Source organism: Mirounga angustirostris, unplaced genomic scaffold (assembly GCF_029215605.1).
Source record: "Mirounga angustirostris isolate CCGP_5_RB_7025 unplaced genomic scaffold, mMirAng1.0.hap1 SCAF_11, whole genome shotgun sequence".
Lineage (NCBI taxonomy): Eukaryota > Metazoa > Chordata > Mammalia > Carnivora > Phocidae > Mirounga > Mirounga angustirostris.
In genome coordinates, this window is record NW_026991719.1 from 88,089,032 (window position 1) to 88,102,565 (window position 13,534).

The 13,534-nt window shown below is 39.7% G+C and overlaps 2 protein-coding genes across 3 annotated transcripts in view; one reads left to right on the top strand and one right to left on the bottom strand.

Annotated features, from left to right (window-relative positions):
• Positions 1 to 1,366, bottom strand: part of COL4A6 (collagen type IV alpha 6 chain) — a 274,938-nt gene extending 273,572 nt beyond the window's left edge. For both annotated transcript variants that reach the window (XM_064574460.1, XM_045881370.3), the window contains exons 1-2: positions 1,106 to 1,366; positions 859 to 910 (exon numbers count right to left, since the gene is read on the bottom strand). In XM_064574460.1, coding sequence (XP_064430530.1) covers positions 859 to 910; positions 1,106 to 1,116 — 63 coding nt within the window. In that variant the 5' untranslated portion in view covers positions 1,117 to 1,366. The remainder of the gene's footprint in view (positions 1 to 858; positions 911 to 1,105) is intronic.
• A 1,463-nt stretch (positions 1,367 to 2,829) lies between these two features.
• Positions 2,830 to 13,534, top strand: part of COL4A5 (collagen type IV alpha 5 chain) — a 224,561-nt gene continuing 213,856 nt past the window's right edge. The window contains exon 1 of the mRNA XM_045881390.2: positions 2,830 to 3,203. Within this exon, the coding sequence (XP_045737346.1) occupies positions 3,123 to 3,203 (81 nt within the window). The 5' untranslated portion in view covers positions 2,830 to 3,122. The remainder of the gene's footprint in view (positions 3,204 to 13,534) is intronic.

The window sequence follows — 13,534 nt, forward strand, 5'->3', positions numbered from 1 at the left end:
AACTCAGCAGCTAACTTTATTTCTGCCAGCCGAAGTAGCTAGTGAGATTGGAAAACTGCAATATCTCTCATTATTCGGGTCATTCCTCCTTTGGTAAATTATCCTAGTAATTACACTGGGGGTCTCTCTACTTTCTGGGATCCATTAAACTTTTCTTGACCAGATGTCTGCAGAAATTCCTTTGCCTGCAGTCCCTAGCTGATTCGATGGATGATATCTAAACAGCCTATGAAATGTTAACTTTCAGATTTTTTTTTTTTCTATTCTAAACTTTCTGATGACACAGAAAACCAGTGAAAGGAAACATCAGACAGAAACTGAACATCATCTAGTGGTATTAGTTCAGTTCAGGTAGTTAAAGAGTCCAGATGTTGTCATCTGGTACTGTCAAAGGATCACAAGCAAGTTGACTCCCATAACTTTCGCGGCACTTTCAAGTCCCACTCCTTGGGCTCTCCTCCCACTCTCAAACTTGTGTGCCAATTCATGTTCTTGTAGACCAGGGAAAATTACATTTCTTCTGCCTTGGAGATAGATGCAGAGAAAAGCATCAGATGTCAGTCATCTTAAAGTCGTCTGGGAATAGGCTCAGAAATGTGCGTCTCTTGTGTCTTCCACTTTTATTTTCCCAACCCGTTACGAAGTTTTGGGATAGAAAGATGCCTGAGTCCCAAAGGCATAAGCGTGACGCTGTGCTATTCCTAAGAACCCCATTAACTCCCACTAGAAAGGAGAGTGATGTGAACTCTGTTTCGCAGTGCAACCTTCTGTAACCCCCTAACACAAACACAAGAGGTGGAATGGGAAGGGGGTCAAAGGAGGGGGAGGGAAAAGGGTCGGGGAGGAAAAGAGACTCACGGCTCCTGCCAGTTCCTCGGTCAGGCACAACGTAACCAGGAGCAGCCACAACCTGAAACAGGAGGAAGGGTGAGTAACATGGGCTCTCAAGGCTCCGGGTCCTACGTCTGTCCGTAGTCCCCGACCCTTTTTGGCTGCCTGCCCCCCCACTTTCTCTGCAATGACATAAGTACAAGTATAGTCCCGGTCCGGCAAAGTAGCTCAAAGTAGGAAAGAGGGAGGGGAGCTCAGGGCAGCAACAGCTCACCCAGGGTGCATGCTTGCGGCTCCTCCGGAGCTGGGTCCCGGGAGACAGCTAAGCGGCTCCACAGCCCCGGCTCATCAGGGCTCCGCTGATGCTTGGCGGCTGCTTCCTTATTCAGGAGGACGGGCTAGGGGGGCGAAGTGGCCCACTTCGGAAGAAACTAAACTCAGCTTCTAGATAAGAAGTGCCCCAAAGGGAAACAGTCAGCGGTGCCCGCTACAACTTGCCGCACTCAAAAGATAGTTCCATACACTAGGAGAGGAAGGAATGGAGGGAAAGGGGCGGGGCTGTCTGCTGTCAATCATCCCCCCTACCTTGGGCAGCCCGGCGTCTTTCTCATTTTCAGGGACCTCTGCGCATAATATTCCCACGCATCTCCATAGCTTCACGCGCAGGCCCATAGAGGCCTCTACACTAAGATTTAAGCAACTGTGCAGCATACACTTCCATAAACCACCGTTAACTGTTACACATAAATAGATTTAAGGCACAGGACTCCTACCGTTGGGCCCCAAAGTGCCCTTGCACGCTTGCCCAAATGCATACAACACTCATTCTGATCGTCTACTAAGCTCCTGGGGGTGGGGTGGGTGGGGTGGTGGTGGAAGTTTCTGGAGTAATAAATCTACCCAAAGCTGAGTAGAACCTAAGGCTGAGTGGGCCCCCATGAATAGGTCCAAAGTCTTGCAAGACTCTCAAGTGGCAAATTCTAGGTTCTGAGATAACAGAAATGTTCTGAGGAATTCCTGAGCAAATCCGCGAAAGACCCTCCAAGGAGTCCACACAAAATATTTTCTGGGCCTGTTGGTACTTTAACAAATCTGTAGATCAGGATTACCAAAGTATGGTAAGTATGCTCAAGTCTGCTTTATTTCGGAAACATCAATTCAACTGCCATTAACTCTACATAAATGTTCCCAGTTAGGTATTTGTGTTAGTTTTAAAGAAAACTTCATGAAAGTTATTTAATTCCCTGTACTAAATCCTTCTGAAACACAACTGCAATGAGAGTCAATACCTTTTTATATTAGTTCAACACAAAAGGTAAAAATGACAGCATTTAACAATGTAGTTAAATAAAAAGATATGACTGTATTACAATAGCATCCAACCATATAATAATTACCAATATCTACTGAATGCTCCTCAATCTTAGATGTTTAAATCACGCATAAAGTCTTCGTACACCTAAGTAGGTTCGTTTTCCTAATTCTTCGGTTGTAAGAATATGTTTAATTATGTAAATATACTTATACAGTTCTAATATTTTCACATATTTTATTGTATGTAGAAACTGTCCTGCGAGCAGGTGGAAGGCAAAGAACACCAGCAGCCCAGGGAGCGGCGACCAAAATTTGTTTCTAACCATTAACAATAAAAAGCTCAGTTCTTCTAAGATCCATCCGCTAAAAAAAATAGTCCCAGCTCAGGTCTATTTGTAATTGGCTTTGGTGCTCTCGCCAATGAGAGTGGGACTGGGCAGGGAAGAGTAATACCAACGGAAGGTGCAAGTGAACGAATAGAAAAGCTTCCCGGTTGGACTCATGGTACTCAGCCAACTGATCTGGAAGTTTCCCTCCCCCAAATAACTGAGCGTCACTCCCTCGCAGGTTGCTGGGGCAGTCTGAAGCGGTGGCGGAGTGATCCTCAAATTCCCCAGTAGCTGGTGGGGAGGGGGCGGTGCGGGAGGAGAGAGGGAGGAAAGTTGAGCTGTGGGACTTGCGTGAGGAAAAAGTTTGCAAGTCCAGACAGAAGGGAGAAGTGCTCCCGAGAGACCAGCTTTGGGGAGGGGAGGGGGGGAGGGAAGAAGAGCTTCTCCTTTTTTTTTTTTTTTTTTTTCCCACCCCCAACACTCTTAAAAAGCTTCCTCCTCACCTAAGCCGACGGGCACAATTGGGACACCCTCGCTGTCCCTCTCCGCCTCTAGCTCTCTCCCCGTAAACTCAAGATTATGTCAGTTGGTCAGAGCTAGCCAGGGATTTCGTGCGGGTGCTGAAGGAGCTGCGGGAGCCGGAGAAGAATGAAACTGCGTGGAGTCAGCCTGGCTGCCGGCTTGTTCTTACTGGCCCTGAGTCTTTGGGGGCAGCCTGCAGAGGCTGCGGTAAGTCCTTCCTTCTACCCCCCCCCCGCCTCCACTCCCCCCCCCCCCGCCCCCGTCATCTCACGCTCAGGCAGAAATTACTTTTTTGTCCCTTTACCTTCCTTTCTCCTCGGCCTTGGCTAGGGAATTCCACTCTGCCCTCACTTGCTTAGGAGGAAACATTATTTACAACGCTGGTAGCTCAAGCCTTCTCCAGCCCAAGGGAGAGGTTTACGTTTAAAAATCGGGCTGCGGGCTTTGCAGCAGCTAGCTGCCCTGGGGGGCCAGAGCGGAGCCGGGGTGGGGGACGCACCTTAATAGCTCACTAGGCTCTGGAGGGTATTTGAAACTTTTCCTCCCCACCCTCCGCCCTCGGGTTGTTTCCCTTGCCTGCCGGCTAACCTTTACACTAGTTGTACCCAGCCCACGCACTCTTTAAACCTGATCTGTAGTTGAATATTTTGCCTTTTCTAAATCCAGCTTCCATCAGAATGTTGGGCGCGCCCGGGAAGTGCTTCCCTTTTGCCCCTTCCTTAGGCCACACGAACCTACCCTCACATCTGGCCACTAAAGCCCCTGTAGAGACCGTGTCCCCCTTTTGACGTCCTTATGGCAAACGCTCAGGTAACACACGGAAGAAGGAGGTAAAGACGGATGGTCTCAGGCTCCAGGTCTTCGGCGTCGTGGGTTGTTGTTGTTGTTGTTGTTGTTGTTTAACTCCTGGGTTTTTGTTTGTTGTTTACTTAAAAAAAAAATCTTACTAAGGCACCTAAACAAATCGAAACTATGCCCATCACCTATTTAAAGGAAAAGAATTCTCTTTTTTTCAAAGGAGAATGAGTGTTCTGATTTAACGGACAGTGGAGGAGGATGCACCTGTGAAATGACAGCGCAAAAATTCCACTCAGTTTTAGGAATGTAGAATTAAAACTCCAATATATCTCCTAGAAGGATCTCTGGGTAGTCCCACCCACTATCTTTCCGGGGATGAGGCAGATGTAAAGGAATGAATGGCTTTGTTAAAGAAAATGTTTTCCAGCTTGAAGCCCATCATCCTTCATTTCGCTTCACCTTGAAAGAATTAAGTATGCGACAAATTATTTAAAAGTTATATTTGAGTGATCATAATGGGTGGTTTTAAAAACACTTTAATGTGAGATCATGGCTTAGGCCTTCCGTGGTTGAGTGACTTATCAGTTCTTTATATATGCAGCTGCTATGTTATGGCTTATCTGGGTCCACTTTTAAGTTAGCTGTCTGGTTTCTCTATACACTCAGCATACCTCTGATTACATTGTCCTTTTATCCTCCAGAAAATGTGTACCCAAGGTATGAAAACTAACTTTCATATTACTCTAAGCACAACGTCATTATGATAGCAGGTCTGCTGAAAAACCATGAATATCAACTACACTTGTAATTTTTCCTCTGAAAAATTAGAGATGACTTAAAATTGCTTTTTTTGATGCAGAGCATCTTAATGGGGTAAGGTTTTGCCACTCAGTAGTGCTTATAGGCCCCCAGATAAAACTACAATTGTGTTGTTGAAAATAAGTTACTTTTTTTTTTAGTTTTTTAAAATTAATTAATTAATTTTTTTGATGTAGTGTTCCGTGATTCATTGTTTGTGTGTAACGCCCAGTGCTCTATTCAATACATGCCCTCCATCGGGAAAATAAGTTACTTTTAAAAACATCTTGGTGCTTACCGTTTATGGCATGTGGCCCAGGGGCAAAGGTTTTGTGGATGTTTAAATATTTCTAATTTTTTTCCTTTGATGTTGCTGTTAGTAAATGTGCACCCGATACCAGTCATACAGGTATGTATAACAATACTATACATCAATTTGTAATAAAATCAAAAGTGAGATTTCTTTTTATGGTTGACAGAACTTGGGAGCAAGCTTATTTTCTTGGACTCTAATGATTGAGTGTTCATGAAGTAGTTACGGAAGATACCATGCAGTTTTTTTCCTTTTTCTTTCTGTATAATTTTAAAAGAACATTTTATATCCCATTTCTCTATCATTAGGACATTGTGCCTCTAATAAAGCCAGGGGTTTGTTTTTTCTGCTTCACACATCAATATCCTCGTTAGAGGAAATGTTTTAATCATCTCAAAGATATGAATGGTATCTTCTCTCCATATTAGTGCTAGGGATATTGGTGACCTTCTCCAGAGTAAAATGGATGGTAGTGGAGTTGACTGATTGTTGACTGAAGTAGTCTGGTATTGGGACTTTTATATCAGGAAGAATATTGATACTTACAAGAATTGCTTTAATTTTTCATAGTTAAGTGATTTATTTCTGAAGTCATGCCAAATTGGGATATCATAAATACGTGGAAGATTTTTTTAGGTAGAGTGTTTATTAGGTGGAATAGAATAATCTTTATGCTGAAAAGGTTGGCAGTAAGAGAAAAAGGCAGGTTTAGTTTGTAAAGGTCTTTTCTAGTGGTGGAAAGAACATATTTTTATGGAAAGGTAATTATACCCATACTTACTATCAGTAGAATATGCAACTTAGATTTATGGATACTGTGTGTAAAATTGTACTACCCCTACTATACAAATACGAGTTTTTTTGTGCAGTGAAGTGATAGGTTTCTCTAATTTAAATGTACCATCTCTCTTGTGACCAGTGGCAACAACTCACTGAGGGTAGTAATGTCATTTGTGACCAGAACAGTTTTTCCTCTGAAGTATACTATGAATTGACTGCTCCATAGGAAGAATTTGTTGACACTGTGATCATAACTTTAATTTTTGAGTGTTTACTATGTGCCAAGCATTGTGCTAATATGGCAATGTACATTATCATATTTAGTCTTTGCAACAGACCTATGAGATATATACCATTGTTATCCCCACTTTACAGATCAAGAAGCTATGAATCATAGAGGTTAAGTAACTTCCAAAAGATCACATAGGTACTAAGTTGTGGGGCTGGAAATTGCGACAGCTTGACTCCAAATTCTTTACCCTCAATGACTGTACTATACTACCTCCTTTGTATATGATCTATAGAGACTTATTTGCTGTTCAGAGTGTTTGGATCTCTGCTACCTTTTTTTTTTTTTTTGGTGGTGGAGACACAGGAGGTGAAATGGAAATGATATTGGGGATTACATCTCTTCCTGCTGATGTTAGGAGAAGTAGCATTGTATAATGGAAACAGCTTTGGACTTAGAATAAGAGATCATAATAGAGATCAGTTTGATTTTTGTACATATATCTGCATATAGAGAGATAATTTAAAGCAATCTAGAAGCAATTGTGTGTTGCAGGTGTGATTTTATACAATCACATATAAAAAGTTAGATTTATAAAACAACTATAATTTGTGGTGGATGATTATTTTGAAGAAGGTTTTGCTTTTTGCTCGATCCCAGGACCCTGGGATCAGGACCTGAGCCGAAGGCAGATGCTTAACGACTGAGCCACCCAGGCGCCCCACTCTCCGTTTTTTTTTTTAAAGATTTTATTTATTTGATAGAGCACAAGTAGGCAGAGCGGTAGGGAGAGGGAGAAGCAGGCCTCCCGCTGAGCAGAGAGCCTGATGCATGGGGCTCCATCTCAGGACCCTGAGATCTTGACCTGAGCCAAAGGCAAACGCTTAACTGACTGAGCCACCCAAGCGCCCCTTGCCTCTACATTTTGATTGGAATCCTGTTGATCCAAATCTTTGCTCAGTTTCAGCGTGATGTTTATATTCATCCAGCAGATATTTATTCAGCAACCTGTAAGTACTTAAGAATTGTATATGTTGTTTTATTTCCATCCTCTTGGATATGTTCTGTTCGCAAAATCATTCTGTGCTAGACACTGTGAATAAAACTAAATAAGATAGACAGGTTTCTTGCCTCCATGGAGTTTACGTGCTAGTGAGAATAGTCTTTCTGTGAAACTTTCCCTTACTATTACATATCAATGGCTGATTTTAGTCTTCTTTGAACATTTGTAATATTTAGCCTCTTCCTGTCTAGTATCTAAATGTATTTGGTCTTTTTTTTTTTTAAAGATTTTATTCATCTATTCATAAGAGACAGAGAGAGAGAGAGGCAGAGGGAGAAGCAGGCTCCCCACTGAGCAGGGAGCCCGATGCGGGACTCGATCCCAGGACTCTGGGATCATGACCTGAGCCGAAGGCAGACGCTTAACCATCTGAGCCACCCAGGTGCCCTAAATGTATTTGGTCTTACAAGCATTTTGTTTCATGGGATTTTATCTGTTCTCCCTATTAGATTATAGGTAAGAACTGTATATTTGTTCATTTGTTCAACCAATTTACATGTTGGTTTTGTCTAATAGCAAAAGTAATACATGCTTAGTATTGGAAACTTGAAAAATGCAGAAAATTATAAAGAAGAAAATAAAAACATGTCCACAGTTCTATCAACAACATAGAAATTGGGGTTCCAATTATTGTTTAATGATTTTCCTCTTTAAAAATTGGTTAAAATTTTTAAAAATTGGGATTACTTTATATACAGTTGTATATCGTAATGCTTTTTTCATTTATTAAGCATTTTCCCATGTTATTAAAATTCTTTGTTTAAAGATACTAGTTTTAGGGGCACCTGCTTGGTACAGCCAGTTAAGTGTCCGACTCTTTGTTTTAGCTCAGGTCATGATCTCAGGGTCCTGGGATCAGGCCCCATGTCGGGCTCCACGCTCAGCAAGAAGTCTGCTTGAGATTCTCTCTCCTCCCTCTGCCCCTCCTGCTCATGCTCTCTCAAATAAATAAATAAATCTTAAAAAAAATAAAGATACTAGTTTTAAATGACTGTATATAAGTTATACATACCACAATTAAATTACCTATTCACTTTGTTCTTCTTTTTTTCAAAATTTTATTTAAATTCAAGTTAGTTCATATATAGTGTAGTATTAGTTTCAGGGGTAGAATTTAGTGATTCATCAGTTACATATAACACCCAGTGCTCATTACATCAAGTGCCCTCCTTAATACCCATCACCTGGCTATGCCATCCTCTACCCCACTCCCTTCTGAAACCCTCAGTTTGTTTCCCAGAGTCCATAGTCTCTTATGGTTTGTCTCCCTCTCTTTCTTTATCTTATTTTAGTTTTCCTTCCCTTACTCACTTTTATAGAATATTTTTTTAAAGATTTTTTTTTAAGTAATCTCTATACCCAATATGGGGCTCACACTCACAACCCCAAGATCAAGAATCACATGCTCTACTGACTGAGCCAGCCAGGTGCCCCTATAGAATATATTTTTAAATTTCAAGTTTTTAAAGCCATTGTAAGAAAAACTGCCATGAATAATTCTTATTCCATATTTTGTATTCTTTTATTAGTACTGCCTCCTTTATGGGGAGTTAGTGAGTTAAAAGCCATTAGTATTTTCAGAGTCTTTGGTACATGCAGCAGACCCTGACATTTAGAAAGGTGATATCAACAGATAAATTATGATAGCTAACTTTTTTTAGTGGTTACTATGTTATACCTGTTAGGTAGATAATACTATTCCCATTTTTATGTATAAGGAATCTGAGGCCCACAAGGTAGTTAAATAACTTGTCCAAAGTCGTGCAGTTAGTAAATAATTGGGCCAAGATTTGAATCAGAATGGTCTGACTCTAAAACCTGCTCATGAGATTTTCCTCAGTTCCTGTTTCATACATGATAGATAATACAGAAAAATAAAGTCATGTTGAAAAGTTGAATAATTCCCACTGCCCTGTCCATAACCCCTTCCTGTGACTGGTCACTTGACTTGATTTTAAAGATACACTCACCACTGGCCCACCCTTTAATAACTCTTTACTGTAATTGCCTAGGCCATCCATCCTCAAGGGCCTAAATTTTAATTTAGTAAACCATGCATTCCTCTCCATTTCTCCCCTGGACAGAAGGTGGAGCCTGCCCTCCATGAATACCACCCCTCACCTCTTCCTAGCAATAGCAAGGATATAACATATGCCAAACCCATTGACATTCCCCTTTCCCTAGCAGAGTTGTGGAATGCATCTGAAATGGGAGCCCCTTCTGCTCTCCCTTCTCACTCTCTTCATCAATCCCTACCCTATAGCTGCCTGTGATGCTTACACTTAAATGGCTGTGTCTTTGTCTAGTGCTGTCCCTTGCTTTCATCTTTCCCTTAGTGTTACTCCAGGACATTTCCCCCATTAATTGCTAATCTATTTTTCTCACTTTGGGGTGATGCTATTCTAGCCCCCAGCTCCTCTTTTAAGAAACAAACTTGTAAGTATACGTGGAATCAGGGGTCCCCCATCCATTTGGTACCACTTCCATTTTACCTTCTTCTTGTGTTTCCTCACGAGCTAAGAGACTTTATTGCCTTTATGCCAGCCTTGTAGCTTGTGCAATTCAAATGTATTCCTCTATAAAATCACAAACTGTTATGCATTATGGCTTTTCCAGGTGGCATTTGAATAGCTGAACTTTAAGCTTCTGAATGATAGAGATCTGCTCTTGCCAAATTACTTTCCAGAATGGTTTTACCAATTATACTCCTATCAGTAGTGTATAAGAGTGCCTATGAGACAACCTTGATAATTTTTTTCTGTCTAGTACAGTGACTATGGAATTGATGCTCAATTGATTGCCAGTTGGTTGGTTGATTTGGTCCTATCCTCTAATGATTTTCTTTTTAAAATGTAATGATTCCATTATCTCATCCGCTTCTGATGATAGCAGCCATGGAACAGAAGTAATTTTTGAAAATATATTCCCTCTAATTAACATTATAAATGAACCACCCAGCCACTTAACTAAATCTTCATTACAAAGATGTATTTTTAATAGCAGTAATTCTTGAGGTTTTTTTGGAGAGGCATCTTTAGTGTGATCTCTGATACATAGGCTCCTTTAATTTTAACAAACCAGATTCTCATTTTATGCATCAATGCTTGAGTTTATTTACCTTCATAATCTATCCAGGTCCGACTGCCCTTTGTTCCTTTAGCAGCTTCTGCTGGCCTTTAACCAAAAGTGTAGTTTGTGATGGTACTTGCTACCCTGATGAAATGGGAACCTTAAATCCCTTGCTATTTGCTAACCAAAGACAACCAAAGCAAATGTTATAAGGAAACAGGCTTTTGCTAAATTCAATTTTTAATTTATTTTTTTTACTTTTATTGAACCTGATGTAAACATTACATTTACTTATTAACTTGGAGACTTAAGCACCGCTTATGAGCAAGTGCTAGTCAGGTTAATAGAATTGGTTTTATGACAGTGAGTACTAAAATAAGACTGTAAGAAATTCTGTTAGCATTTACATCATCTTATAATTAAGTCAAATAACACTCTTCCTATATGTTAGGAAAACTGGCTGAATTGCTTCCAAATTTTCTTATGGTATATATGACACTAATGGAATATTGAAGGAGATCTTGGAACTTGAGGAGGCAAATGGTACTAAGAGTGGGACACTAGGGAAAAATTGTTTAGTATATTCTGTATTTTGAGCTCTCTAGGACTTTGTTCATGGAGGAGAGGCCCTTCTCTGTCCATAATCTCACAATCTAATTGATGTAGTAAAACATTTCCTATATGAAAGATAGGCATAACAGTGACTGTTTATATCAGATAAGTTTTTATCTGTTGCAGGTGGTAGAAAACAGAAATTCAGCTGTCTTAACAATAAAGGAAAATTTTAGCTCACTTAACAAGAAGTTTTGAAGTAGAGTATCTCCAAGGTTAATCAGTTCAGCCAAATAAATGACATAGGTTCCTTCCACTTTCTGTTCTGTCATACTCTGCCTAACAGCTTACTTTCACAGATTAGTGCCCTTCATACTACCAGGATGGCTGCTGCAGTTCCAGAGATCACATGAAGATACCACAATGACCAGTAAAAGAAGAGTATGAACTCTCTGTTCATTTGTGTCCTCTTTTATCAGCAATGAAAACTTTATCAGGTGTCCCATACCCCCACCCTGAAAACACCCCTTACATCTCATTGGTTAGAATTGTTTTGTATGTATATATTTCTACTAGTACATTGGCAAGTGAAATAGGACCATAACAGTAGTTAGACTAGTGACTTAACATCCCTGCTTCCAAAGCACATTGGTGCCTGCAAAAGTTGGAGGGTGGGAAAATCTGAATAAAAGCAAGGTTCTTAGGGGCGCCTGGGTGGCTCAGTCATTAAGCGTCTGCCTTCGGCCCCGGGTCATGGTCTTAGGGTCCTGGGATCGAGCCCCACATCGGGCTCCCTGCTTGGCGGGAAGCCTGTTTCTCTCTCTTCCACTCCCCCTGCTTGTGTTCCCTCTCTTGCTGTGTCTCTCTCTGTCAAATAAATAAATAAAATCTTTAAAAAAAAAATAAAAGCAAGGTTCTTTTAGGAAGGAAGAAATAGTTCCTGTTTCATGACCTCATGAGCTTATCCCCAGGATTAGTTGAATAACAGATTTGTAAGAAATTGATGTATTTGTTAAATGTAAGATGTATTTCTTAATAGGGAAACTAATGTTTTTTAGAGTTGTATAAATGAAAGATGTTGAGTATTTACATAATTATGGACATTTTAGAGCTAGAGGGACATTAATCTTTTAGGTCAGTAGTTTTCAAAGTGTGGTCTCTGGACCCCTGGGATTCCTAAGATTCTATCAGGAGGAACATGAGGACTATTTTAACAAGAGTATGAAGACTTTTTTGTCCTTTTCGCTGTGTTGGCATTTGCACTGATGGTGGGTAAACTGCTAGTGCAGTGTACCAAATTGTCCTAGTAGTTGTATTCTTCATATACTCAGGGGATAAAAAGCCAATTTTACTTAAGAATGGTCTCAGTGTAGTATTAATTTTATTAATTCTTGACCTTTGAGTGCACATCTTTTTAATGTTCTGTATGACAAAATGAGAAGTATACACAAAACACTTCTGTATGTTGAAGTAAGGTCATTGTTTTCAGGAAAAGCACATGTGCAGTTGATTGAGTTGTAGGTTGAACTAGCTGATCTTTGCATGGAACACATTTTTATTGAAAGAACAACTGAGACAAACTATGGTTTTTCAGACTTGGGTATTTGGCAGGCATTTTCTCGAAAATGAGCAAAGTGACTCTATCACTTAAAGGAAAACTATTGGCAGTGTTTGTTGCCAATAAACAAATTTGAACTTTTCAAGTAAGAATTAGAACTAGAATTTGCATCTGCCACTATGAGCGTGACAGCTTCCCAAATCTTAGTGTTTTCTAATGAGATTAGTAATTATATTAATGTATATGATTTTGTATAATGAAATGTATTAACATTTGGAAGTTGTGCAAATATCAGTGAACTAATATTTTCCAAATGACTAATGCATGATGTTACAATATCATGCATGGGTAAAAGATCCATTCAGAGGCAAGATAGATCAATGAGTTTTAATGTAATTGAGTACAAATAGTTAATTGATGAGGTTTCCGATTCTGTGTTGCAACTAACCTTAGGGTCTACCACTTATAGAGCTTTGGCATAGTATCAAAAAATATCCACAATTCTCTTAAAAGGCTATTAAAATACTCAGTTTTCCAAATATATAACTTTATGAAGCCAGATTGTCTTCATATATTTCAACCAAAACAACATATTGCAACAGAATGAATGCAGAAGCAGATACGAAGATCCAACTATTTCAACCAAAACAACATATTGCGACAGAGTGAATGCAGAAGCAGATATGAGGAAGCTGTCTTCTATCAAGGCAGACATTAAAGAGATTTGCCAAAAAATAAAATAAAATAAAAACAATCCAGATAATTCCTCTTCACACTTTTTTTGTACTTTTGGAAAATGTAATTAGTTTTCATAATATATGTTAACATGTAATGGGTTCATTATTGTCACTTAAAATTTTTTTATTTAAATTTTACTTAGTTAACATACAGCACAATGGTATTGTCACTTTTAAATGAATGAATAAGTAATTATTTTAAATACTAGTTTTAGGGCGCCTGGGTGGCTCAGTTGGTTAAGTGACTGCCTTCGGCTCAGGTCATGATCCTGGAGTCCCGGGATCGAGTCCCGCATCGGGCTCCCTGCTCGGCGGGGAGTCTGCTTCTCCCTCTGACCCTCCTCCCTCTCATGCTCTCTGTCTCTCATTCTCTCTGTCTCAAATAAATAAATAAAATCTTAAAAAAATAAAAAAATAAAAAAATAATAAATACTAGTTTTATTTTATATGGTACATATTGATAGATATAACTCACCTAAATAAAAGCTCTTGGAATCCTCAATGATTTTTAAGGGAGTAAATGGGTCTTGAGACCAAAATGTTTGAAAACCACATCTCTATGGAGACCAACTCCATCATTTTATAGGAAAGTGAAATGATTAATAAAGGATGCAGCTAGTTAGTTGCAGAAGCAGAACAGG